Source organism: Anomaloglossus baeobatrachus, chromosome 11 (assembly GCF_048569485.1).
Source record: "Anomaloglossus baeobatrachus isolate aAnoBae1 chromosome 11, aAnoBae1.hap1, whole genome shotgun sequence".
NCBI lineage: Eukaryota > Metazoa > Chordata > Amphibia > Anura > Aromobatidae > Anomaloglossus > Anomaloglossus baeobatrachus.
The window spans coordinates 51,698,938-51,722,963 of NC_134363.1; the positions used below are offsets into that span (position 1 = coordinate 51,698,938).

At 52.3% G+C, this 24,026-nt stretch overlaps 1 protein-coding gene across 1 annotated transcript in view; it reads left to right on the forward strand.

Moving 5' to 3' along the window:
- The window catches only part of POLD1 (DNA polymerase delta 1, catalytic subunit), a 181,564-nt gene that overhangs the window by 59,391 nt on the left and 98,147 nt on the right, over positions 1-24,026 (forward strand). Inside the window, 4 exon segments of the mRNA XM_075328482.1 lie at positions 600-753; positions 19,225-19,339; positions 19,422-19,551; positions 20,762-20,928. Of these exon segments, the coding sequence (XP_075184597.1) occupies positions 600-753; positions 19,225-19,339; positions 19,422-19,551; positions 20,762-20,928 (566 nt within the window).

A 24,026-nucleotide genomic window follows, 5' to 3' on the forward strand; every position in this document is an offset into this window, starting at 1 on the left:
ATGGAAGGAGAGAGGTGCGGTTCTGGTCCTGATGGGTCGCGTTCCTAGCAACTGTCTGGATATGAGGGAGTGGGTTTCGATCCTGACAAGTACCTTGGGGGGATTGTACTTGTTCTTGCAAGTGTTCAGGAGTTGGGGAGGGTCCTGAAAAGTGCCCATGGGGTTTAGGTCTCGCTCCTGCAAGGTACTCCAGCTCTCATCCCTAAATTCAGCAACTCCCATTGCCTGGCTCCTCTGTTCTGACTGCTGCGTATGTCGGAAAGGCTGTGTCCCACAGTAGGGGGAGTAAGCACAGGCAGGGCCAAGGAGGCATGGGCACATACAGGAGATTTCACTGCCTGTCATAACAATGGAGCCATCAATCAAGGCCAAGAGGGAGGTGTTAGGGGGTATGTAGTAACTGGATGGAACAGTCGCTGGCATCGGGACCACCCAGGTCTATAGCAGCCGTACGGGTATGCTAGCACTGACCTATCCTCTACCAGGCTCTGTATATGGTTTGGTAGGCATTGTTATTAATTAGAGATATGTAACTGTCAGTCATTACTTTTTAACCCTTTTTTATATGGATTGATGTGTAACAGTGAGATATTTTGCAGATATGTACGGATATCATGGAAAGAAGATTGCTCCCTTTCTTAAAATCACCATGGCCTTTCCCCGCCTAATAGCTCCAGCCAAGCGTCTCCTGGAGCAAGGAATACGGTTTGGCTGCTTTAGTGCCTATGAGGCCAACATCGACTTTGAAATCAGGTATTGTGTACATTTTTGTGTTAGATTTTAGGATTTTGGGTTAGGCTGGGGTCTACACGGCGACACTTATGGAAGATTATTCATTGAACATCTCCAGTTGCTCCTGGAAATGACAAGCTTTGGTCGGTGGAAGTGACGGTGACGGACTACCACAGATCAAAGAATAGGCCATCAATTCTTATATGCCCGCAGAATCCTCTTAATGCAAGTTTCTTTGTCGCTCCATTGGGAGACCCAGACAATTGGGTGTATAGCTTCTGCCTCCGGAGGCCACACAAAGTATTACACTTTAAAAAGTGTAACCCCTCCCCTCTGCCTATACACCCTCCCGTGGATCACGGGCTCCTCAGTTTTATGCTTTGTGTGGAAGGAGGCACACATCCACTCATGCATTGTCATACTTAGTTATGTCGGTTGGAAGAAAAGAGGGCCCCCACGGGGCCCCCGGCATGTTCCCTTCTCACCCCACTACGTCGGCGGTGTTGTTAAGGTTGAAGTACCCATTGCGGGTACAGAGGCTGGAGCCACATGCCGTCTCCTTCACCATCCCTTAGCGGCTCTGGGAGAAGTGGGATCCTAAGCGGTCATCCATTTACTGGGACCGTACTCCCTCCGCAGCCCCTGTGGGACCCTGCCGGACCGGAGCCTCTTCAACCTCAGGGACCGGGCCCTGCAACTCAAAGGTACTCTGTGTCCCCATTGGGGACTGTGCAGGGAGCGCACCTTCTTCCCGGAAGCCGCGGCAGCTGCTGAATTGAGAAGGCCGGTGGACTTCCGCGCCGACCGTGCCTGCTTGTCGGGCGCGGTCTCAAATTTAGTCCCCGGCTTCATCGCGGCCTAGTCGCAAAAATCCCGCCCCCGGGCCTGCCTGTCAGGGGTAAGGGCGGGATTACCGACCTGACGTCGGATGTGAGGGCTGGAGCATCCTGCATGTTTTCCTCCCCCCTCACTGATCACTGTGGGGACCCCAGATTCCCGCACTTTCCTGGCGCCGCCCACGGCTCCACTCCTCCCCTGAGAGCTCCGGCAGCCATTTTTTGGCATTCTGCCGGTGGAGGATTCTCAGTGAACAGCTCTGCAGCTCCGGGGGATCTAAGGCAGGGAATCTGGAGGACACACTCCGCTTGTTAGCGGTCGGTAAGCCACACCGGTCACCCGGTGCTGGTCCCCCTAGGGTGCCGGAATAGATATATATATATATATATATATATATATATATATATATATATATATATATATATATATATATACACACACACACGTATCTGTTCGGTCGGGCTGTATACCCCTTTCCCATATACCCTCAGTGATCACTCTCCTAGGAGACAACAGCATGTCGTCCACAAGGGGCAAAGCTGCTAAGGCACAGGGTTTTTTTGCGGCCTGTACCTCTTGTGGGGCTATGTTACCTGCGGGTTCCACCTACCCTCACTGTGAGCAATGCTCGACCCCTGTTTCGCTTGCTCAGCCGGAGCCTCGGACACTAGTGGGCCCCTCGGCTCATGTAGACCCCCCTGCTCCCCCTGTCCAGGCTGCAGGGACAGAGTTCGCCTCTTTTGCTGAGAAACTCTCTGAGTCACTTTCAGAATCCATGGCTCAGTCTATGGACAAATGGTCTTCTAAGCTGCTAGAGGCTTTGCAGTCCAGACCGGCCCTTACACAGGCCCCGGGCCCTGTTGGATCGTCGCCTCCAGGCCCCTCTCGGTCCGTGCCGCAGCGCGCTCCCAGGTTGGCCCCTAGGTCTCAGGCGGAGGACTCCTGCCCGGACCACAGTCCTAGACCGGCTAAGCGGGCTCGCTGGGAATCTTCCCCGACTTCCTCACGCTGCTCGGGATCCCAGCTTGAGGACTCTCTGGAGGACGAGGCGGACGTCGCAGCTCAGGGCTCTGACCCTGACGTCGCCCTTAACCTTGATACACCTGAAGGGGACGCCTTAGTAAATGATCTTATCTCGTTCATCAACCAGGTGTTGGATCTCTCTCCCCCGCCTCCTCCTGTAGAGGAGTCGGAGTCTCAGCAGGAGAAACACCAGTTTCGGTTCCCCAAACGTACACGCAATGCGTTTTTCGATCACTCTAACTTCAGAGACGCTGTCCAGAAGGCCAGAGCGGTCCCGGACAAGCGCGTTACTAAGCGCCTCACTGACACACGTTACCCCTTCCCATCTGAAGTCGTTAAGGGTTGGGCTCACTGTCCCAAGGTGGATCCTCCAATCTCAAGATTGGCGGCTAGATCCGTGGTATCGGTTGCAGATGGCTCATCGCTAAAGGATGCCACTGACAGACAGAGCTCCTGGTGAAGTCCATCTATGAGGCCACGGGCGCGTCTTTTGCCCCGGCCTTTGCAGCCGTGTGGGCACTCCAAGCTATCTCGGCTTGTCTGACTGAGATTAATGCTGTCACACGTAATTCTGCTCCGCAAGTTGCGTCTTTGACCTCTCAGGCGTCAGCCTTTTCATCCTACGCCATGAACGCCGTCCTGGACTATGCTAGCCGTACAGCTGTAGCATCCGCTAACTCTGTGGCAGTCCGCAGGGCCATGTGGCTGCGCGAATGGAAGGCAGACTCTGCTTCCAAGAGGTTCTTAACCGGTTTGCCGTTTTCTGGCGACCGTTTGTTTGGCGAACGATTGGATGAGATTATTAAGGAATCCAAAGGAAAGGATTCCTCCTTACCCCAGGCCAAACCTAAGGGGCCTCAACAGAGAAAGGTTCAATCGAGATTTCGGTCCTTTCGTCCCTCCGCCAAGTCCCAATCCTCTTCGTCCAACAGGCTGGAGAAAGGCCAGAGGAACTCCTATGCGTGGCGATCCAAGTCTCGCCCACAAAAGGCCGCAGGAGGCACTGCCTCCAAGACGGCTTCCTCATGACTCTCTGCCTCCCCTGACCGCATCCTCGGTCGGTGGCAGGCTCTCCCGCTTTGGCGACGCCTGGTGGCCACATGTTCAAGACCGATGGGTGAGAGACATTCTGTCTCATGGTTACAGGATAGAGTTCAGCTCTCGTCCTGCGGCTCGCTTCTTCAGAACCTCTCCGCCCCCCGCTCAGGCCGACGTACTTTTTCAGGCAGTAGCCGCTCTAAAGATGGAAGGAGTTGTGATCCCCGTTCCCCTTCAGGAACGTGGTCGCGGATTTTACTCCAACTTGTTCGTGGTGCCAAAAAAGGACGGGTCATTCCGTCCCGTTCTGGACCTCAAACTACTCAACAGACATGTGAGAACCAGACGGTTCCGGATGGAATCCCTCCGCTCGGTCATCGCCTCAATGTCACAAGGAGACTTCCTAGCATCGATCGACATCAAGGATGCTTATCTCCATATACCGATCGCACCCGAGCATCAACGTTTCCTGCGTTTCGCCATCGGGAACGAACACCTCCAGTTCGTGGCATTGCCCTTCGGCTTGGCGACAGCACCACGGGTTTTCACCAAAGTCATGGCATCCGTTGTGGCGGTCCTGCATTCTCAGGGCCACTCGGTGATTCCCTACTTGGACGATCTCCTAGTCAGGGCCCCGTCTCGGGTGGCGTGTCAACAAAGTCTATCTGTCGCTCTGGCGACTCTCCAGCGGTTCGGGTGGATCATCAACTTCCCGAAATCCAAGTTGACACCGACCCAATCACTGACGTACCTTGGGATGGAGTTTCATACCCAGCAAGCGTTAGTCAAGCTTCCGAGCGACAAACAGCTTTCTCTGCAGGCAGGGGTACAATCCCTTCTTCGGAGTCAGTCACACCCCTTAAGGCGCCTCATGCACTTCCTAGGGAAGATGGTGGCAGCTATAGAGGCAGTCCCGTTCGCGCAATTCCATCTTCGGCCACTCCAAGGGGACATTCTCCGCAAATGGGACAGGAGGTCGGCTTCCCTCAACAGGAACGTCTCACTTTCCCTTGCAACCAAGACGTCACTTCAGTGGTGGCTCCTTCCCAATTCTCTATCGCAGGGAAAATCCTTCCTACCCCCAACCTGGGCTGTGGTCACCACGGACGCGAGCCTGTCAGGGTGGGGAGCGGTTTTTCTCCACCACAGGGCTCAGGGAACCTGGACTCCGATAGAGTCATCCCTTCAGATCAATATTCTGGAGATAAGGGCAGTGTATCTAGCCCTATTGGCTTTTCATCGGTGGCTGGAGGGCAGGCAGATCCGTATCCAGTTGGACAACGCCACTGCCGTCGCATACATCAACCACCAAGGCGGCACTCGCAGTCGTCAAGCCTTCCAGGAAGTCCGACGGATTCTGCAGTGGGTGGAAGCCACAGCCTCCACCATCTCCGCAGTTCACATCCCGGGCGTAGAAAACTGGGAAGCAGATTTTCTCAGTCGTCAGGGCATGGATGCGGGGGAATGGTCTCTGCACCCAGACGTGTTTCGAGAGATCTGTCGCCGCTGGGGAACGCCGGACGTCGATCTCATGGCGTCACGGCACAACAACAAAGTCCCGGCATTCATGGCACGGTCTCAGGATCACAGAGCTCTGGCGGCGGACGCGTTAGTTCAGGATTGGTCGCAGTTTCTACTGCCTTATGTGTTTCCTCCTCTGGCGATGCTGCCCAGAGTGTTACGCAAGATCAGGTCCGAATGCCGTCGCGCCATTCTCGTCGCTCCAGACTGGCCGAGGCGGTCGTGGTACCCGGATCTGTGGCATCTCACGGTGGGTCAACCGTGGGCGCTTCCAGACCGCCCAAACTTGCTGTCACAAGGCCCGTTTTTCCATCTGAATTCTGTGGCCCTCAACCTGACTGTGTGGCCATTGAGTCCTGGCTCCTAGCGTCTTCAGGGTTATCTCAGGATGTCATTGCCACCATGAGACAGGCCAGGAAGCCTACGTCCGCCAAGATCTATTATAGGTCTTGGCAAATCTTCCTATCCTGGTGCGCTAATAACGGTTTTACTCCATGGCCGTTTGCCTTACCCACTTTTCTTTCATTCCTTCAATCCGGAATGGACAAGGGTTTGTCACTTGGCTCTCTCAAGGGCCAAGTATCGGCGCTCTCCGTATTTTCTTCGGCGCTCCATTGGGAGACCCAGACGATTGGGTGTATAGCACTGCCTCCGGAGGCCACACAAAGCATTACACTAAAAAGTGTAAGGCCCCTCCCCTTCTGGCTATACACCCCCAGTGGGATCACTGGCTCACCAGTTTTCTGCTTTGTGCGAAGGAGGTCAGACATCCACGCATAGCTCCACTGTTTAGTCAGCAGTAGCTGCTGACTATGTCGGATGGAAGAAAAGAGGGCCCTTATAGGGCCCCCAGCATGCTCCCTTCTTACCCCACTTGTGGTTTGTAAGGTTGAGGTACCCATTGCGGGTACGGAGGCTGGAGCCCACATGCTGCTTTCCTTCCCCATCCCCCTGAGGGGCTCTGAGGAAGTGGGATCTTACCGGCCCCCAAGCCCTGAGGCCGGGCTCCATCCACAGACCCATTGAACCTGCTGGATACGGAGCTGGGTACCGTTCAGGGACAAGGCCCTGCAACTTTCAGGTACTCTGTGTCCCCGTACAGACAGGCACGCACACGCCAGACTTGCTGGGTGTGTTAGTGCGCCGGGGACAGTAGCGCTGCACGCTGGGGTTTGAGTCACAGCAGCTTAGCTGTGCGACTTCATGTACTGGGAACTACCGCGCCGGCCACTCTCGGAGCGGCGGCGCGGCTGGGACTTGTAGTGCGCCGGGGACTTAGCGCCGACCGCGCTTTTACGGCGGCGGCGCTTATAAATCTAGTCCCCGGCTTTTGCGGCCTAGCTCCGCTTCGTTCCCGCCCCCTCCCTGTCAATCAGGGAATGGGACAGACGCTGTGCAATCGTCAGCGCCGAGGGCTGGAGCCTTATTTACATGCTCCAGCCCTCTCACTAGGCACAGTGGCACGCAGTTTTCCCGCTTTTTGTCTGAGCACGCCCAGGGCCCGCCCCCCCCTCCACAGGACGCCGGCAGCCATTCCTGCATGCAGTCTGGCTGGAGGACGGACACAGGCTCTGGGAGACCCAGACTAGGGATTTCTGGCGACCACACACCCGCGTTTAGCGGGCGGTAAGCAGCACATTAGTGCTGGCCCCACTTGTGCCACAGTGTTGTATTGGTGTACTTTTTCCTGTACCAGATATATATATATATATACTGCACTGTACGGTCGCTTCATGGCTGTATACCCTATCTTGCTCTGAGGAGACAACAACATGTCATCCACAAAACGCAAGGGTGCCAAGGCACGGGCTGTATACACTGCTTGTACAGCATGTGGGGCTAATCTACCAGCAGGCTCCAACGACTCTCATTGTGTGCAATGTTCAGTCCCAGTGGCACTTCGTCAGCCAGAGCCTATTGTGGTGGTAGCCCAGGCAGAGACGCCTGTGAACCCTGCCCCGGTGACGGGGACAGAATTTGCAGTCTTTGCTGATAAGATGTCTGTGACTATGACAAAAATCCTGGAGACCTTGCAGTCCAGGCCAGTTGCTCAGACCATGGACACGGCTGTGTCTATGTTCCCCGGTCCCCCTCAGTTGGAACTAATCCGTACTTCAAGGGGATCCCAGGCATCACAGGCTGAGGGCTCTGACTCCGATGACAGTCCCAGGCCGCCTAAGCGAGCTCGCTGGGAGAGACCCTCCACGTCATCACGCGGGTCAGGGTCTCAGAGAGATGGGTCTCTATGTGATGAGACAGAGGTGGGTGATCAGGAGTCTAGCCCTGACACCGCACTCAATTTGGATACGCCAGATGGTGACGCCATGGTGAATGACCTTATAGCGGCCATCAATAGGCTGTTGGATATTTCTCCCCCAGCCCCTTCAGCAGAGGAGGCAGCTGCCCAGCAGGAGAAATTCCATTTCCTGTATCCCAAGCGTAAATTTAGTACTTTTCTGGACCACTCTGACTTCAGAGCATCAATCCAGAAACACCATGCTTATCCGGACAAGCGTTTTTCCAAACGCCTTAAGGATACACGTTATCCCTTTCCCCCTGACGTGGTCAAACGCTGGACCCAGTGTCCAAAAGTGGACCCTCCAATATCCAGGCTTGCAGCTAGATCCATAGTTGCAGTGGAGGATGGGGCTTCACTTAAAGATGCTAATGACAGGCAGATGGACCTTTGGTTGAAATCTGTCTATGAAGCTATTGGCGCGTCGTTTGCTCCAGCATTCGCGGCCGTGTGGGCGCTCCAAGCTATTTCAGCTGGTCTGGCACAGGTGGACTCTTTCATACGTCCAGCAGTGCCGCAAGTGGCGTCCTTAACTACGCAAATGTCCGCGTTTGCGACCTACGCTATCAATGCGGTACTGGACTCTACGAGCCGTACCTCAATGGCATCCGCCAACTCTGTAGTTTTGCGCAGAGCCTTGTGGTTAAAAGAATGGAAAGCAGATTCTGCTTCTAAAAAATGTTTAACCAGCTTGCCATTGTCTGGAGACAGACTGTTTGGTGAGCAATTGGCGGAAATCATTAAACAGTCCAAAGGTAAGGACTCTTCCTTACCCCAGCCCAGATCAAGCAAACCTCAACAGAGGAAGTGGCAGTCAAAGTTTCGGTCCTTTCGAGGCTCGGGCAAGCCCCAATTCTCCTCGTCCAAAGGGACGCAGAAAGAGCAAAGGAGCTCTGATTCCTGGCGGGCTCACTCACGCCCCAAGAAAGCAACCGGAGGTACCGCTTCCAAGCCGGCTGCCTCATGACTTTCGGCCGCCTCCCTCCGCATCCTCGGTCGGTGGCAGGCTCTCCCGCTTTTGCGACATTTGGCTGCCACAGGTCAAAGACCGGTGGGTAACAGACATTTTGTCTCACGGGTACAGGATAGAGTTCAGTTCTCGTCCTCCGCCTCGGTTCTTCAGAACTTCCCCACATCCCGACCGAGCAGATGCCCTTCTGCAGGCGGTGAATTCTCTAAGAGCAGAAGGAGTGGTGGTCCCTGTTCCCCTTCGGGAACAAGGACAAGGTTTTTACTCCAATCTATTTGTGGTGCCAAAAAAGGACGGCTCATTCCGTCCTGTTCTGGACCTAAAACTGCTCAACAAGCATGTGAACGCCAGGCGGTTCCGGATGGAATCCCTCCGCTCAGTCATTGCCTCAATGTCTCAAGGAGATTTCCTAGCATCAATAGACATCAAAGATGCTTATCTCCACGTGCCGATTGCTACAGAGCACCAACGCTTTCTACGCTTCGTGATAGGAGACGACCATCTTCAGTTCGTAGCTCTGCCATTTGGTCTGGCGACAGCCCCACGGGTGTTCACCAAGATCATGGCGGCAGTGGTAGCAGTCTTGCACTCTCAGGGACACTCTGTGATCCCTTACTTGGACGATCTACTTGTCAAGGCACCCTCTCAAGAGGCATGCCAACTCAGCCTGATTGTTGCACTGGAGACTCTCCAGACGTTCGGGTGGATCATCAACTTCTCAAAGTCAAATCTGTCACCGACCCAATCGCTAACGTATCTTGGCATGGAGTTTCATACTCTCTCAGCGATAGTGAAGCTTCCGCTGGACAAGCAGCGGTCACTACAGACTGGGGTGCAGGCTCTCCTTCAAAGTCAGTCGCACTCCTTAAGACGCCTCATGCACTTCCTCGGGAAGATGGTGGCGGCAATGGAGGCGGTTCCGTTTGCGCAGTTTCATCTGCGCCCACTTCAATGGGACATTCTCCGCCAATGGGACGTGAAGTCAACATCCCTGGACAGGAAAGTCTCCCTTTCCCAGACGGCCAAAGACTCTCTGCAGTGGTGGCTTCTTCCCACCTCATTATCACAGGGAAGATCCTTCCTACCACCGTCCTGGGCGGTGGTCACGACAGACGCGAGTCTGTCAGGGTGGGGAGCAGTTTTTCTCCACCACAGGGCTCAGGGTACGTGGACTCAGCAGGAGTCCACCCTTCAGATCAATGTTCTGGAAATCAGAGCAGTGTATCTTGCCCTACTAGCCTTCCAGCAGTGGCTGGAAGGAAGGCAGATCCGAATTCAGTCGGACAACTCCACAGCGGTGGCATACATCAACCACCAAGGGGGGACACGCAGTCGGCAAGCCTTCCAGGAAGTCCGGCGGATTCTGATGTGGGTGGAAGCCACGGCCTCCACCATATCCGCAGTTCACATCCCCGGCGTGGAAAACTGGGAAGCAGACTTCCTCAGTCGCCAGGGCATGGACGCAGGGGAATGGTCCCTTCACCCGGACGTGTTTCAGGAAATCTGTCGCCGCTGGGGAACGCCGGACGTCGACCTAATGGCGTCCCGGCACAACAACAAGGTCCCAACCTTCATGGCACGGTCTCGCGATCAAAGAGCTCTGGCGGCAGACGCCTTAGTGCAAGATTGGTCACAGTTCCGGCTCCCTTATGTGTTTCCACCTCTGGCACTCTTGCCCAGAGTGCTACGCAAGATCAGATCCGACTGCAGCCGCGTCATACTCGTCGCTCCAGACTGGCCGAGGAGGGCGTGGTATCCGGATCTGTGGCATCTCACGGTCGGCCAACCGTGGGCACTACCAGACCGACCAGACTTACTGTCCCAAGGGCCGTTTTTCCATCGGAATTCTACGGCCCTGAACCTGACTGTGTGGCCATTGAGTCCTGGATCCTAGCGTCTTCAGGATTATCCCAAGGGGTCGTTGCCACCATGAGACAGGCTAGGAAGCCCACGTCCGCTAAGATCTACCACAGAACGTGGAGGATATTCTTATCCTGGTGCTCTGCTCAGGGAGTGTCTCCCTGGCCATTTGCATTGCCTACCTTTCTTTCTTTCCTCCAATCTGGGTTGGAAAAAGGTTTGTCGCTCGGCTCCCTTAAAGGGCAAGTTTCGGCGCTATCCGTCTTTTTTCAGAAGCGTCTAGCACGACTTCCTAAGGTACGCACGTTCCTGCAGGGGGTTTGTCATATCGTACCCCCGTACAAGCGGCCGTTAGATCCATGGGATCTGAACAGGGTACTAGTTGCCCTCCAGAAGCCGCCCTTCGAGCCTCTGAGGGAGGTTTCACTTTCTAGACTATCACAGAAAGTGGCCTTTCTGGTAGCGATCACCTCTCTTCGGAGAGTGTCGGAGCTAGCAGCGCTGTCATCCAAGGCTCCCTTCCTGGTCTTCCACCAGGACAAGGTAGTGCTGCGCCCCATTCAGGAGTTTCTCCCGAAGGTGGTATCCTCTTTTCATCTTAATCAGGATATCTCTTTGCCTTCTTTTTGTCCTCATGCAGTTCATCGGTATGAGAAGGATTTACATTTGTTAGATCTGGTGAGAGCACTCAGAATCTACATTTCCCGCACGGCGCCCCTGCGCCGTTCGGATGCACTCTTTGTCCTTGTCGCTGGTAAGCGCAAAGGGTCGCAGGCTTCTAAGGCCACCCTGGCTCGATGGATCAAAGAACCAATTCTTGAAGCCTACCGTTCTGCTGGGCTTCCGGTTCCATCAGGGCTGAAGGCCCATTCTACAAGAGCCGTGGGTGCGTCCTGGGCATTGTGACACCAGGCTACGGCTCAACAGGTGTGCCAGGCAGCTACATGGTCGAGTCTGCACACTTTCACCAAACATTATCAGGTGCATACCTATGCTTCGGCGGACGCCAGCCTAGGTAGAAGAGTCCTGCAGGCGGCAGTTGCCTCCCCGTAGGGGAGGGCTGTCTTCGCAGCTCTAACATGAGGTATTCTTTACCCACCCAGGGACAGCTTTTGGACGTCCCAATCGTCTGGGTCTCCCAATGGAGCGCCGAAGAAGAAGGGAATTTTGTTACTTACCGTAAATTCCTTTTCTTCTAGCTCCTATTGGGAGACCCAGCACCCGCCCTGTTGTCCTTCGGGATTTTTGGTTGTTTTTCGGGTACACATGTTGTTCATGTTGAACGGTTTTCAGTTCTCCGACGTTACTTCGGGTTGAATGTGTTTAAACCAGTTCTTGGCTTTCCTCCTTCTTGCTTTTGCACTAAAACTGGTGAGCCAGTGATCCCACTGGGGGTGTATAGCCAGAAGGGGAGGGGCCTTACACTTTTTAGTGTAATGCTTTGTGTGGCCTCCGGAGGCAGTGCTATACACCCAATCGTCTGGGTCTCCCAATAGGAGCTAGAAGAAAAGGAATTTACGGTAAGTAACAAAATTCCCTTCTTCTTTGTCGCTCTATTGGGAGACCCAGACAATTGGGTGTATAGGCTATGCCTCCGGAGGCCGCACAAAGTATTACACTCAAAAGTGTTAAGCCCCTCCCCTTCTGCCTATACACCCCCGTGCTCCCACGGGCTCCTCAGTTTTTTGCTTTGTGCGAAGGAGGTCAGACACGCACGCACAGCTCCACAGATTGGTCAGCAGCAGCTGCTGACCATGTCGGATGGAAGAAAAGTGGGCCCATATAGGGCCCCCAGCATGCTCCCTTCTCACCCCACTTTTGTCGGCGGTGTTGTTAAGGTTGAGGTATCCATTGCGGGTACGGAGGCTGGAGCCCACATGCTGTTTTCCTTCCCCATCCCCCTCAGGGTTCTGGTGGAAGTGGGATCCTATCGGTCTTCAGGCACTGAGGCCATGCTTCATCCACAACTCCTGTGGAGCCTGCTGGATAGGAGCCGGGTATCGTTCAGGGACTTGGCCCTGCTACTTGGAGGTACTCTGTGTCCCCGTGGGGACCGCGCACAGCAACACTCCAGCTTTGCTGGGTGTGCTAGTGCACCGGGGACCGCGGAGCTGACCGGGTTAATATGTGCCATTACACACTCAGCGTTGCTGAGTGTGTTTATGTAGAGGGACTGCCGCATTGACCGCCGCTGCCTTGGAAATACTGCGGCGCGGCTGGGACTTGTAGTGCGCCGGGGACTTCCGCGCTGGCCGCGCATATACGGCGGCCGCGTTTATTACTAGAGTCCCCGGCTTTTTGCGGCCTAGTTTCCTTTTCCTCCCGCCCTCAGCCCTGACAGGCAGGGGAAGGGCGGGAAGCTGCACAGAACGAGCAGCACTGAGGGCTGGAGCATGTTTTGCATACTCCACCCCTCTCACTGTGCACAGTGCAGGCACCAGTTCCCGCTCTTTCTGGGTCACGCCCACGGCTCCCTCCTCTCCTCAGGACGCATTCCTGTCAGCTCCTCGGACGCTGCAGAGGGGGACAAAATCTGGGAGACCCAGGCAGGGACTCTGGTGGCCTCACAACCGCTTTAAGCGGGTGGTAAGCAGCACCTGTGGTGCTAGCCCCATTGTGCAGTAGTGTAACATTATATGTTTATTTTACACTGTATAGTGCACAGTTGATTTCTGGCTATATACCCTATTGTGTTGCTCAGGGAAGATAATAGCATGGCGCCCACGAAAGGCAGGGGTGCCAAAACACAGGCTTATTATGTTGCCTGCGCCGCATGTACGACCCCGCTACCGGCAGGTTCCACTGACCCTCATTGTGTGCACTGTTCGGCCCCTGTGGCTCTTACTCAGCCGGAGCCTCTGCTAAGAGGGGCCCAGGGGGAGCCACCTGCTAACACTGTTCAGGTGACGGGGACGGAGTTTGCAAAACTCTCTGAGACTATGGCTAAGATACTAGAAGCCTTGCAGTCCAGGCCGGTATCTCAGCACAGGGACTCTGTTGATTCTTTGTTCCCGGGCCCACCTCAGCTGGACCAACAATGTCCTCCCGGGGTATCTCATGGATCCCAAGCTGAGGGTTCTGACACAGACCCCAGCCCCAGACCGACTAAGCGAGCTCGCTTAGATTTTCCCTCGACATCATCATATTGTTCAGGGTCTCAGCGAGGGGAATCGCTGGTCGATGACGCGGAAGTAGCTGATCAGGATTCTGATCCTGAGGCCGCTCTCAATCTTGATACTCCGGACGGGGACGCCATAGTGAACGACCTTATTGCGTCCATCAATCGTATGCTGGATATTTCTCCCCCAGCTCCTCCGGCGGAGGAGTCGGCTTCCCAGCAGGAGAAATTCAGTTTCAGGTTTCCCAAGCGTACACCGAGTATGTTTCTGGACCACTCTGACTTCAGAGAGGCAGTCCAGAATCACCATGCTTGTCCAGATAAGCGTTTTTCTAAGCGCCTTAAGGATACACGTTACCCTTTCCCCCCTGACGTGGTCAAGGGCTGGACTCAGTGTCCCAAGGTGGATCCTCCAATCTCCAGACTGGCAGCTAGATCCATACTTGCAGTGGAAGATGGGGCTTCACTCAAAGATGCCACTGACAGGCAGATGGAGCTCTGGTTGAAATCCATCTATGAAGCTATCGGCGCTTCTTTTGCCCCAGCATTCGCAGCCGTATGGGCGCTACAAGCTATCTCAGCAGGTCAAGCGCAAATTGACGCAGCCACACGCACGTCCGCGCCACAGGTGGCGTCCATAACCACTCAGACGTCGGCATTTGCGTCTTACGCTATTAATGCTATCCTGGACTCTGCGAGCCGTACGGCGGTTGCAGCCGCCAATTCGGTGGTACTCCGCAGGGCCTTGTGGCTACGGGAATGGAAGGCAGATTCTGTTTCCAAAAAGCGCTTGACCAGTTTGCCAATTTCGGGCGAACGATTGTTTGGCGAGCGTTTAGATGAAATCATCAAACAATCCAAGGGAAAGGATACATCCTTACCCCAGCCCAAACCGAACATACCCCAACAGAGGAAGGGGCAGTCGAGGTTTCGGTCCTTTCGGGGCGCGGGCAGGTCCCAATTCTCCTCGTCCAAAAGGCCTCAGAAAGATCAAAGGAACTCTGATGCATGGCGGTCTAAGTCACGTCCTAAACAGACCACCGGAGGTGCCGCTACCAAAGCGGCTTCCTCATGACTTTCGGCATCCTCACTCCGCATCCTCGGTCGGTGGCAGGCTCTCCCGCTTTTGCGACACCTGGCTGCCACGGGTAAAAGACCGTTGGGTGAGAGACATTCTGTCTCACGGTTACAAGATAGAGTTCACCTCTCGTCCCCCGACTCGATTCTTCAGGTCATCCCCGCCTCCCGAGCGAGCCGAGGCTCTTCTGCAGGCGCTGGGCATTCTGAAGGCAGAAGGAGTGGTGGTCCCTGTTCCTCTGCAGCAACAGGGCCACGGTTTTTACTCCAACTTGTTTGTGGTCCCAAAGAAGGACGGGTCTTTTCGACCTGTCCTGGACCTGAAACTTCTCAACAAACACGTAAAGACCAGGCGGTTCCGGATGGAATCCCTCCGCTCCGTCATCGCCTCAATGTCCCAGGGAGATTTCCTTGCATCGATCGATATCAAGGATGCTTATCTCCACGTACCGATTGCTCCAGAGCACCAGCGCTTCTTGCGCTTCGCCATAGGGAACGAACACCTGCAGTTCGTGGCACTGCCGTTCGGCCTGGCAACAGCCCCACGGGTTTTCACCAAGGTTATGGCTACTGTAGTAGCGGTCCTCCACTCTCAGGGTCACTCGGTGATCCCGTACTTGGACGATCTGTTGATCAAGGCACCCTCTCTAGAGGCATGCCAACACAGCCTCGACGCTACCCTGGAGACTCTCCAGAGTTTCGGGTGGATCATCAATTTTCCAAAGTCAAATCTGACACCGGCCCAATCGCTGACATACCTTGGCATGGAGTTTCATACCCTCTCAGCGATAGTGAAGCTTCCGCTGATCAAGCAGCGGTCACTACAGACAGGGGTACAATCTCTCCTTCAAGGTCGGTCACACACCTTGAGACGCCTCATGCACTTCCTGGGGAAGATGGTGGCAGCAATGGAGGCAGTTCCTTTCGCGCAGTTTCACCTGCGTCCTCTTCAATGGGACATCCTTCGCAAATGGGACAGGAAGCCGACGTCCCTCGACAGGAACGTCTCCCTCTCGCAGGCGACCAAAGCTTCCCTTCGGTGGTGGCTTCTTCCCACTTCATTATCGAAAGGGAAATCCTTCCTACCCCCATCCTGGGAGGTGGTCACGACGGACGCGAGTCTGTCAGGGTGGGGAGCGGTTTTTCTCCACCACAGGGCTCAGGGTACGTGGACCCAGCAAGAGTCCTCGCTTCAGATCAATGTTCTGGAAATACGGGCAGTGTATCTTGCCCTGAAAGCGTTCCAGCAGTGGCTGGAAAGCAAGCAGATCAGAATTCAGTCAGACAATTCCACAGCGGTGGCATACATCAACCACCAAGGCGGCACACGCAGTCGGCAAGCCTTCCAGGAAGTCCGGCGGATTCTACTGTGGGTGGAAGCCACGGCCTCCACCATCTCCGCAGTTCACATTCCAGGCGTGGAAAACTGGGAAGCAGATTATCTCAGTCGCCAGGGCATGGACGCAGGGGAATGGTCCCTTCACCCGGACGTGTTTCAGGAGATCTGTTGCCGCTGGGGGGTGCCGGACGTCGATCTCATGGCGTCCCGGCACAACAACAAGGTACCAGCGTTCATGGCACGGTCTCAAGATCCCAGAGCTCTGGCGGCAGACGCCTTACTTCAGGATTGGTCGCAGTTTCAGCTCCCTTATGTGTTTCCTCCGCTGGCACTGTTGCCCAGAGTGTTACGCAAGATCAGGGCCGATTGCCGCCGCGTCATCCTCGTCGCTCCAGACTGGCCGAGGCGGTCGTGGTACCCGGATCTGTGGCATCTCACGGTCGGCCAACCGTGGGCACTACCAGACCGACCAGACTTGCTATCTCAAGGGCCGTTTTTCCATCTGAATTCTGCGGCCCTCAACCTGACTGTGTGGCCATTGAGTCCTGGATCCTAGCGTCTTCAGGGTTATCTCAAGACGTCATTGCCACTATGAGACAAGCTAGGAAACCAACGTCCGCCAAGATCTACCACAGGACGTGGAAAATTTTCCTGTCGTGGTGCTCTGCTCAGGGTATTTCTCCCTGGCCTTTTGCTTTGCCCACTTTTCTGTCCTTCCTTCAATCTGGACTGGAAAAGGGTTTGTCGCTCAGCTCCCTTAAGGGACAAGTCTCGGCGCTCTCTGTGTTTTTCCAGAAGCGCCTAGCCAGACTTCCACAGGTACGCACGTTCCTGCAGGGGGTTTGTCACATCGTCCCTCCTTACAAGCGGCCGTTAGAACCCTGGGATCTGAACAGGGTACTGACGGTTCTTCAGAAACCACCATTCGAGCCAATGAGGGATATTTCTCTTTCACGCCTTTCGCAGAAAGTGGTTTTTCTAGTAGCAGTCACTTCACTTCGGAGAGTGTCTGAGCTAGCAGCGCTGTCATGCAAAGCCCCTTTCCTGGTGTTTCACCAGGACAAGGTGGTTCTGCGTCCGGTTCCGGAATTTCTCCCTAAGGTGGTATCCCCCTTTCATCTCAATCAGGATATCTCCTTACCTTCTTTTTGTCCTCATCCAGTTCACCAATGTGAAAAGGATTTGCACTTGTTAGATCTGGTGAGAGCACTCAGACTCTACATTTCTCGTACGGCGCCCCTGCGCCGCTCGGATGCACTCTTTGTCCTTGTCGCTGGCCAGCGTAAAGGGTCACAGGCTTCCAAATCAACCCTGGCTCGGTGGATCAAGGAACCAATTATCGAAGCTTACCGTTCGGCTGGGCTTCCGGTTCCCTCAGGGCTGAAGGCCCATTCTACCAGAGCCGTGGGCGCGTCCTGGGCTTTGAGGCACCAGGCTACGGCTCAGCAGGTGTGTCAGGCGGCTACCTGGTCGAGCCTGCACACTTTCACGAAGCACTATCAGGTGCATACCTATGCTTCGGCGGATGCCAGCCTAGGTAGACGAGTCCTTCAGGCGGCGGTTGCCCACCTGTAGGAAGGGGCCGTTTTACGGCTCTTTTACGAGGTATTATTTTACCCACCCAGGGACTGCTTTTGGACGTCCCAATTGTCTGGGTCTCCCAATAGAGCGACAAAGAAGAAGGGAATTTTGTTTACTTACCGTAAATTCCTTTTCTTCTAGCTCTAATTGGGAGACCCAGCACCCGCCCCTTTTTTTGTGTACACATGTTGTTCATGTTGAATGGTTTCAGTTCTCCGATATTCCTTCGGATTGAAGTTACTTTAAACCAGTTTATAATTCTTTTTCCTCCTTCTTGCTTTTGCACCAAAACTGAGGAGCCCGTGGGAGCACGGGGGTGTATAGGCAGAAGGGGAGGGGCTTAACACTTTTGAGTGTAATACTTTGTGCGGCCTCCGGAGGCATAGCCTATACACCCAATTGTCTGGGTCTCCCAATTAGAGCTAGAAGAAAAGGAATTTACGGTAAGTAAACAAAATTCCCTTCTTTTCAAAAGCGCCTAGCCAGGCTTCCGCAGGTCCGCACGTTCCTGCAGGGAGTTTGCCACATAGTCCCACCTTACAAGCATCCGCTGGAACCCTGGGATCTTAACAGGGTGCTACCGGCTCTTCAGAAACCACCTTTCGAGCCGCTGCGGGATGTCTCTCTTTCACGTCTTTCGCAGAAGGTGGCCTTTCTAGTGGCAGTCACATCACTTCGGAGAGTGTCTGAGCTAGCAGCGCTGTCATGCAAAGCCCCCTTCCTGGTGTTTCACCAGGATAAGGTGGTTCTGCGTCCGGTCCCGGAATTTCTCCCTAAGGTGGTATCACCTTTTCATCTCAATCAGGATATCTCCTTGCCTTCATTTTGCCCTAATCCAATTCACCAGTGTGAAAAGGATTTGCACTCTTTGGATCTTGTGAGAGCACTTTGGCTCTACGTGTCTCGCACGGCGCCCCTGCGTCGTTCAGATGCGCTCTTTGTCCTTGTCGCTGGCCAGCGTAAGGGTTCGCAGGCTTCCAAGTCAACCTTGGCTCGGTGGATCAAGGAACCGATTCTCGAAGCCTACCGTTCTTCTGGGCTTCCGCTTCCTTCAGGGCTGAAAGCCCATTCTACCAGAGCCGTGGGTGCGTCCTGGGCATTGCGGCACCGGGCTACGGCTCAGCAGGTGTGTCAGGCAGCTACGTGGTCTAGTCTGCACACTTTCACGAAACACTATCAAGTGCATACCTATGCTTCGGCAGACGCCAGTCTAGGTAGGCTAGTCCTTCAGGCGGCGGTTGCCCACCTGTAAGAGGTGGCCGTTTTTTCGGCTCTATTTATCGAGGTATTCTTTTACCCACCCAGGGACTGCTTTTGGACGTCCCAATTGTCTGGGTCTCCCAATGGAGCGACAAAGAAGAAGGGAATTTTGTTTACTTACCATAAATTCCTTTTCTTCTAGCTCCTATTGGGAGACCCAGCACCCGCCCCTGTTCCCTTCGGGCTGGTTGTTCTTTTGTGTTCACATGTTGTTCATGTTGAATTGTTCTTTTGGTTCATGGTCTTCAGTTCTCCGAACATCCTTCGGATTGAATTTACCTTAGACCAATTTATAAGTTTTCTCCTTCCTGCTTTTGCACCAAAACTGAGGAGCCCGTGATCCACGGGAGGGTGTATAGGCAGAGGGGAGGGGTTACACTTTTTAAAGTGTAATACTTTGTGTGGCCTCCGGAGGCAGAAGCTATACACCCAATTGTCTGGGTCTCCCAATAGGAGCTAGAAGAAAAGGAATTTACGGTAAGTAAACAAAATTCCCTTCTTTACCCCCCCCCCCCATTATAAAAGGTAAATCTCATTTCATCCTCTTCATTATTGCATATTTTGCCATTTAGGTTTATGGTGGACAATGATATTGTTGGGTGTAACTGGATTGAGCTTCCTGCCGGTAAATATCATATACGTAAGGAGAATCAAGGAGGGGATGCCAGTAAAGAAGACCCCAGAAAGGTGAGGGGAGAGTATTTCCCTGGGCACACTTTGCTTTCTTAGCGGTGGCCGATCCTCTAACCTGCATTTGTTCTCCATGCAGATGGCTCTTGTCCAGTTGGAGGTTGATATCAGTTGGTCGGATCTCATCAGTCATCCCGCCGAAGGAGAATGGCAGAAGATCGCACCTCTTCGAGTTCTAAGTTTTGACATTGAATGTGCTGGAAGGAAAGGTAATTGGTCTTGCACCACATAAATTTAAAGGACTTATCCATAGCGTAGGTGATAACTTCAGATTGGGGAGGTCCAATGTTATGATTCAGTGACCGAGGAGGATCAAAAATGAGGAAACCCAAAAAGTAACCAGAGTGGCTGGAACCTTAACGGACTGCAGACCTAATCCTGACACACAACAAGAAGTAGCCGTGGGACGAGCCTACGATGACCTGGTCGTCTAGACACAGCTGGAGAACTAAATATTCTTGCAGATAGAAATATAAGCAAAGCTAATCTGCCTCGGAGCAATCCCCAAAGATATAGATAAGCCCCTACATATAAAGACTACGGTGATATAGGAAAACACAATACAAAGCCAGAAAACAGATTTAGCAAAGATGAGGCCCAAACTATCTTTATAGGAAAGGATAGGAAAGAGCACTGTCTGCAGCCATAAAAACCCTAATAAATCTCAGCATGCCTGATATGGAAAGACCCCGAGGTCACACAGGCTCTCCCCCACTATATCAGTACTCTGATGTTACTGGAATCCAAAAACACTAATCTAGATGAGGGACTGAATTTAATACCAAGCATGACAAAACACAATACATAGCAGAATCGTGGAGCTAAGTATACAGACACTCCCAGCAGGGAATGATCCAATTCCACCAAGAACTCCGCACAGACAAAATAGGAATCAAGCATTAGTATCAAAACAGAAAAAACACCAAGAAAGTGGAAACAATAAGCAGACCAACTTATCTGAGAGGAGTTCTGGTAGTGCACAGGGCTGGTTACAGAATGTCCTTAGCACACAGGAGATCCATTGAGCACCGGCAAGTAACAGGAGAAAACTACTCAGTTATATAGGTCCAATCTGAAAGGCCTGATTGCCAGTCCTCTACAGGTGTCTGGCTCTCATTCCACAAGTCAACTGCACCGCCAGCACTGACCACAAGAGGGAGCCCCAAAATGGAAAATGTATTTACAACAGTCCAACCTCTGGGATTCAAACCAGTCAGATACATTATTGGGAACGTCTATCCCCAACAGGACACTTTTATTTTCCATACAAAATTGAAAAGCAGGTTGGACGCCCAACAACCGCTCCATTCATCCCACCGAATGCAGTTTTCAGCATCCCCATATTCAATATGAGGATAAAAAAAATCATTGTCTCTGCTTTACTGTGTGATCAGTAATTATCCCATCTCCTCCGTGTAGGAGTCTTCCCTGAGCCGGACAAAGACCCGGTCATCCAGATTGCCAACATGGTGCTGCGGCAGGGGGAGAAGGATCCCTTCATCCGTAATGTCTTCACCCTGGGTAAATGCGCCAGCATTGTCGGTTCACAGGTGTTTTGCTTTGAGAAGGAAGATGATCTTCTTAAGGTATGTTCTCTCCTCTGCTTCTTTATAACGGCACCAAACTGAACTTTTGGATTGGAGTCAATTGCTTATATTTTGGCCTGGTATTAAAAGGGTTCTCCACTATATGGGTATCTACTCTTTACCTAAGTATTCCCCCTTGCAAAATGAAAGCACCATGTACCCTCCTCCCACATATTATGCCTCGTGAGCCCTAAAGTCAATCAGCGGCTGCTATCAGCGGCTACGCTCTCATTTTTTCCATTTCTTCAAAATTCACGCCTTTGGACTAACTTTAAGAGTCCAGCAAGCCCAATAGCGGTCACTGATTGCCTGCAGGGTTCACATAGAATAATAATGTCATGTGAGACCCCACATTGCCGAAACTGCGCTGGTGCGGGAGGTACGTAGATGATGTTTTTACTTGGCAAGGGAGACTACGTCATTTAAGAATGGGTTGTCCCTTTAAAAAAGAAACTTGACCAAACCGCCAAAAATGCAGTACCCTGACTTATTACCCTGTTTCTGGATAGCCACCATAAAGCATAAACCACCACCACACGTCCCGAAAATGACAAATAGAGTAAGTTTAGCTGCTTTTCCTGCAAGATCAGACCTGTACTTTTTTTTTTTTCTAACAGTCCTTGAAGACCCAAATAGGTAATGTTTTTCGGATTTCTATAAAAATATACAGTTCATATATTCATATTGTGGTAACACGGTGGCTCAGTGGTTAGCACTGCAGTCTTGCAGCGCTGGGGTCCTGGGTTTAAATCCCACCAAGGATGACATCTGCAAGGAGTTTGTATGTTCTCCATTTGTTTGCGTGGGTTTCCTCCAGATTTCTCCCACATTCCAAAGAAAAAGTGATAGGGAATGTAGATTGCGAGCCCCGAAGGGGGCAGTGAGGATGGTGTGTATACAGCGCTGCGGAATATGATGGCACTATATAATGAAAGCATGATGAATATATAACTGGTTTGCTTGCACAAATTCTGCTCAAAGAAAGGCATCCACATGACCAGAAAATGACTTGACTTAAAGGGGTATTCCCATTTCCAAGATCCCCCCCCAATATGTAGTAGGTGTAATAATATTAGCAAATACATTTAATTAGAAATGTAGTATAGTTCTGATATAGCCATGTCTCTTACCTCATGTGCAGGGCATTGCAGCTTATGTATCCATGGTTATGAACAGTTCTCCCAATATAGCCATGTTTCTTACCTCATAAGCAGGGCATTGCAGCTTATGTATCCATGGTTATGAACAGTTCTCCTGATATAGCCATGTATCTTACCTCATGTGCAGGACATTGCAGCTTATGTATCCATGGTTATGAACAGTTCTCCTGATATAGCCATGTATCTTACCTCATGTGCAGGGCATTGCAGCTTATGTATCCATGGTTATGAACAGTTCTCCTGATATAGCCATGTCTCTTACCTCATGTGCAGGGCATTGCAGCTTAGGTATCCATGGTTATGAACAGTTCTCCTGATATAGCCATGTCTCTTACCTCATGTGCAGGACATTGCAGCTTATGTATCCATGGTTATGAACAGTTCTCCTGATATAGCCATGTATCTTACCTCATGTGCAGGGCATTGCAGCTTAGGTATCCATGGTTATGAACAGTTCTCCTGATATAGTCATGTCTCTTACCTCATGTGCAGGACATTGCAGCTTAGGTATCCATGGTTATGAACAGTTCTCCTGATATAACCATGTCTCTTACCTCATGTGCAGGACATTGCAGCTTAGGTATCTATGGTTATGAACAGTTCTCCTGATATAGCCATGTCTCTTACCTCATGTGCAGGACATTGCAGCTTATGTATCCATGGTTATGAACAGTTCTCCTGATATAGCCATGTATCTTACCTCATGTGCAGGGCATTGCAGCTTAGGTATCCATGGTTATGAACAGTTCTCCTGATATAGTCATGTCTCTTACCTCATGTGCAGGACATTGCAGCTTATGTATCCATGGTTATGAACAGTTCTCCTGATATAGCCATGTCTCTTACCTCATGTGCAGGGCATTGCAGCTTAGGTATCCATGGTTATGAACAGTTCTCCTGATATAGCCATGTCTCTTACCTCATGTGCAGGGTATTACAGTTTTGGAATCTATGGTTACATTCACTCATATAGTGACAGTTAGTTGCTTGTGGTCGTAACCATGGATACCTAAGCTGCAATGCCCTGCACATGAGGTAAGAGACATGGCTATATCAGGAGAACTGTTAATAACCATGCATATTCAAGCTGCAATGCCCTGCACATGAGGTAAGAGACATAGCCAATCAGGAGAACTATTAATAACCATAGATACATAAGCAGCAATGCCTTACACATGAGGTAAGAGACATGGCTATATCAGGAGAACTATATTACATTTCTAATTGGATGTATTAGCTAATATTATTTATTCCATGATGCTTTACATTTGAAAGAGTATACATAGTAGGAAGAAGTACAATAATCATGAACAATAGAAGACACAGACAGGTACAGGAGGATAGAGGTCCCTGCCTGTGAGGACTCACAGTCTACAAGGGATAGCTGAGGATACAGTAGGTTAGGGTAAAGTTGATTGTGCGGCACTGTATCAGACTGAGGGTTACGGCAGGTTGTAGGCTTGTCGGAAGAGGCGGGTCTTCAGGTTTCTTTTGAAGCTTGTCAAGGTAGGCGAGAATCTGATGTGTTGTGGCAGAGCATTCCAGAGTATGGGGGAGGCACGGGAGAAATCTTGGATGCGATGGTGGGAAGAGGAGATGAGAGGGGAGTAGAGAAGGAGATCTTGTGAGGATCTGAGGTTGCGTGCAGGTAAGTACCGGGAGACTAGGTCACAGATGTAGGGAGGAGACAGGTTGTGGATGGCTTTGTAAGTCATAGTTAGGGTTTTGCATTGGGCAATAGGAAGCCAGTGAAGGGATTGGCAGAGAGGAGAGGCTGGGGAGTAGCGAGGGGAGAGGAGGATTAACCGTGCAGCAGAGTTTAGAATAGATTGGAGGGGTGAGAGACTGTTAGGCCTAAGCCACACGGCGAGAAAAACAGTGCGAGTGGAGTGCGATAAAACATCGCATTCCCCTCGGACTAATTCTAGCCTGTGTGTC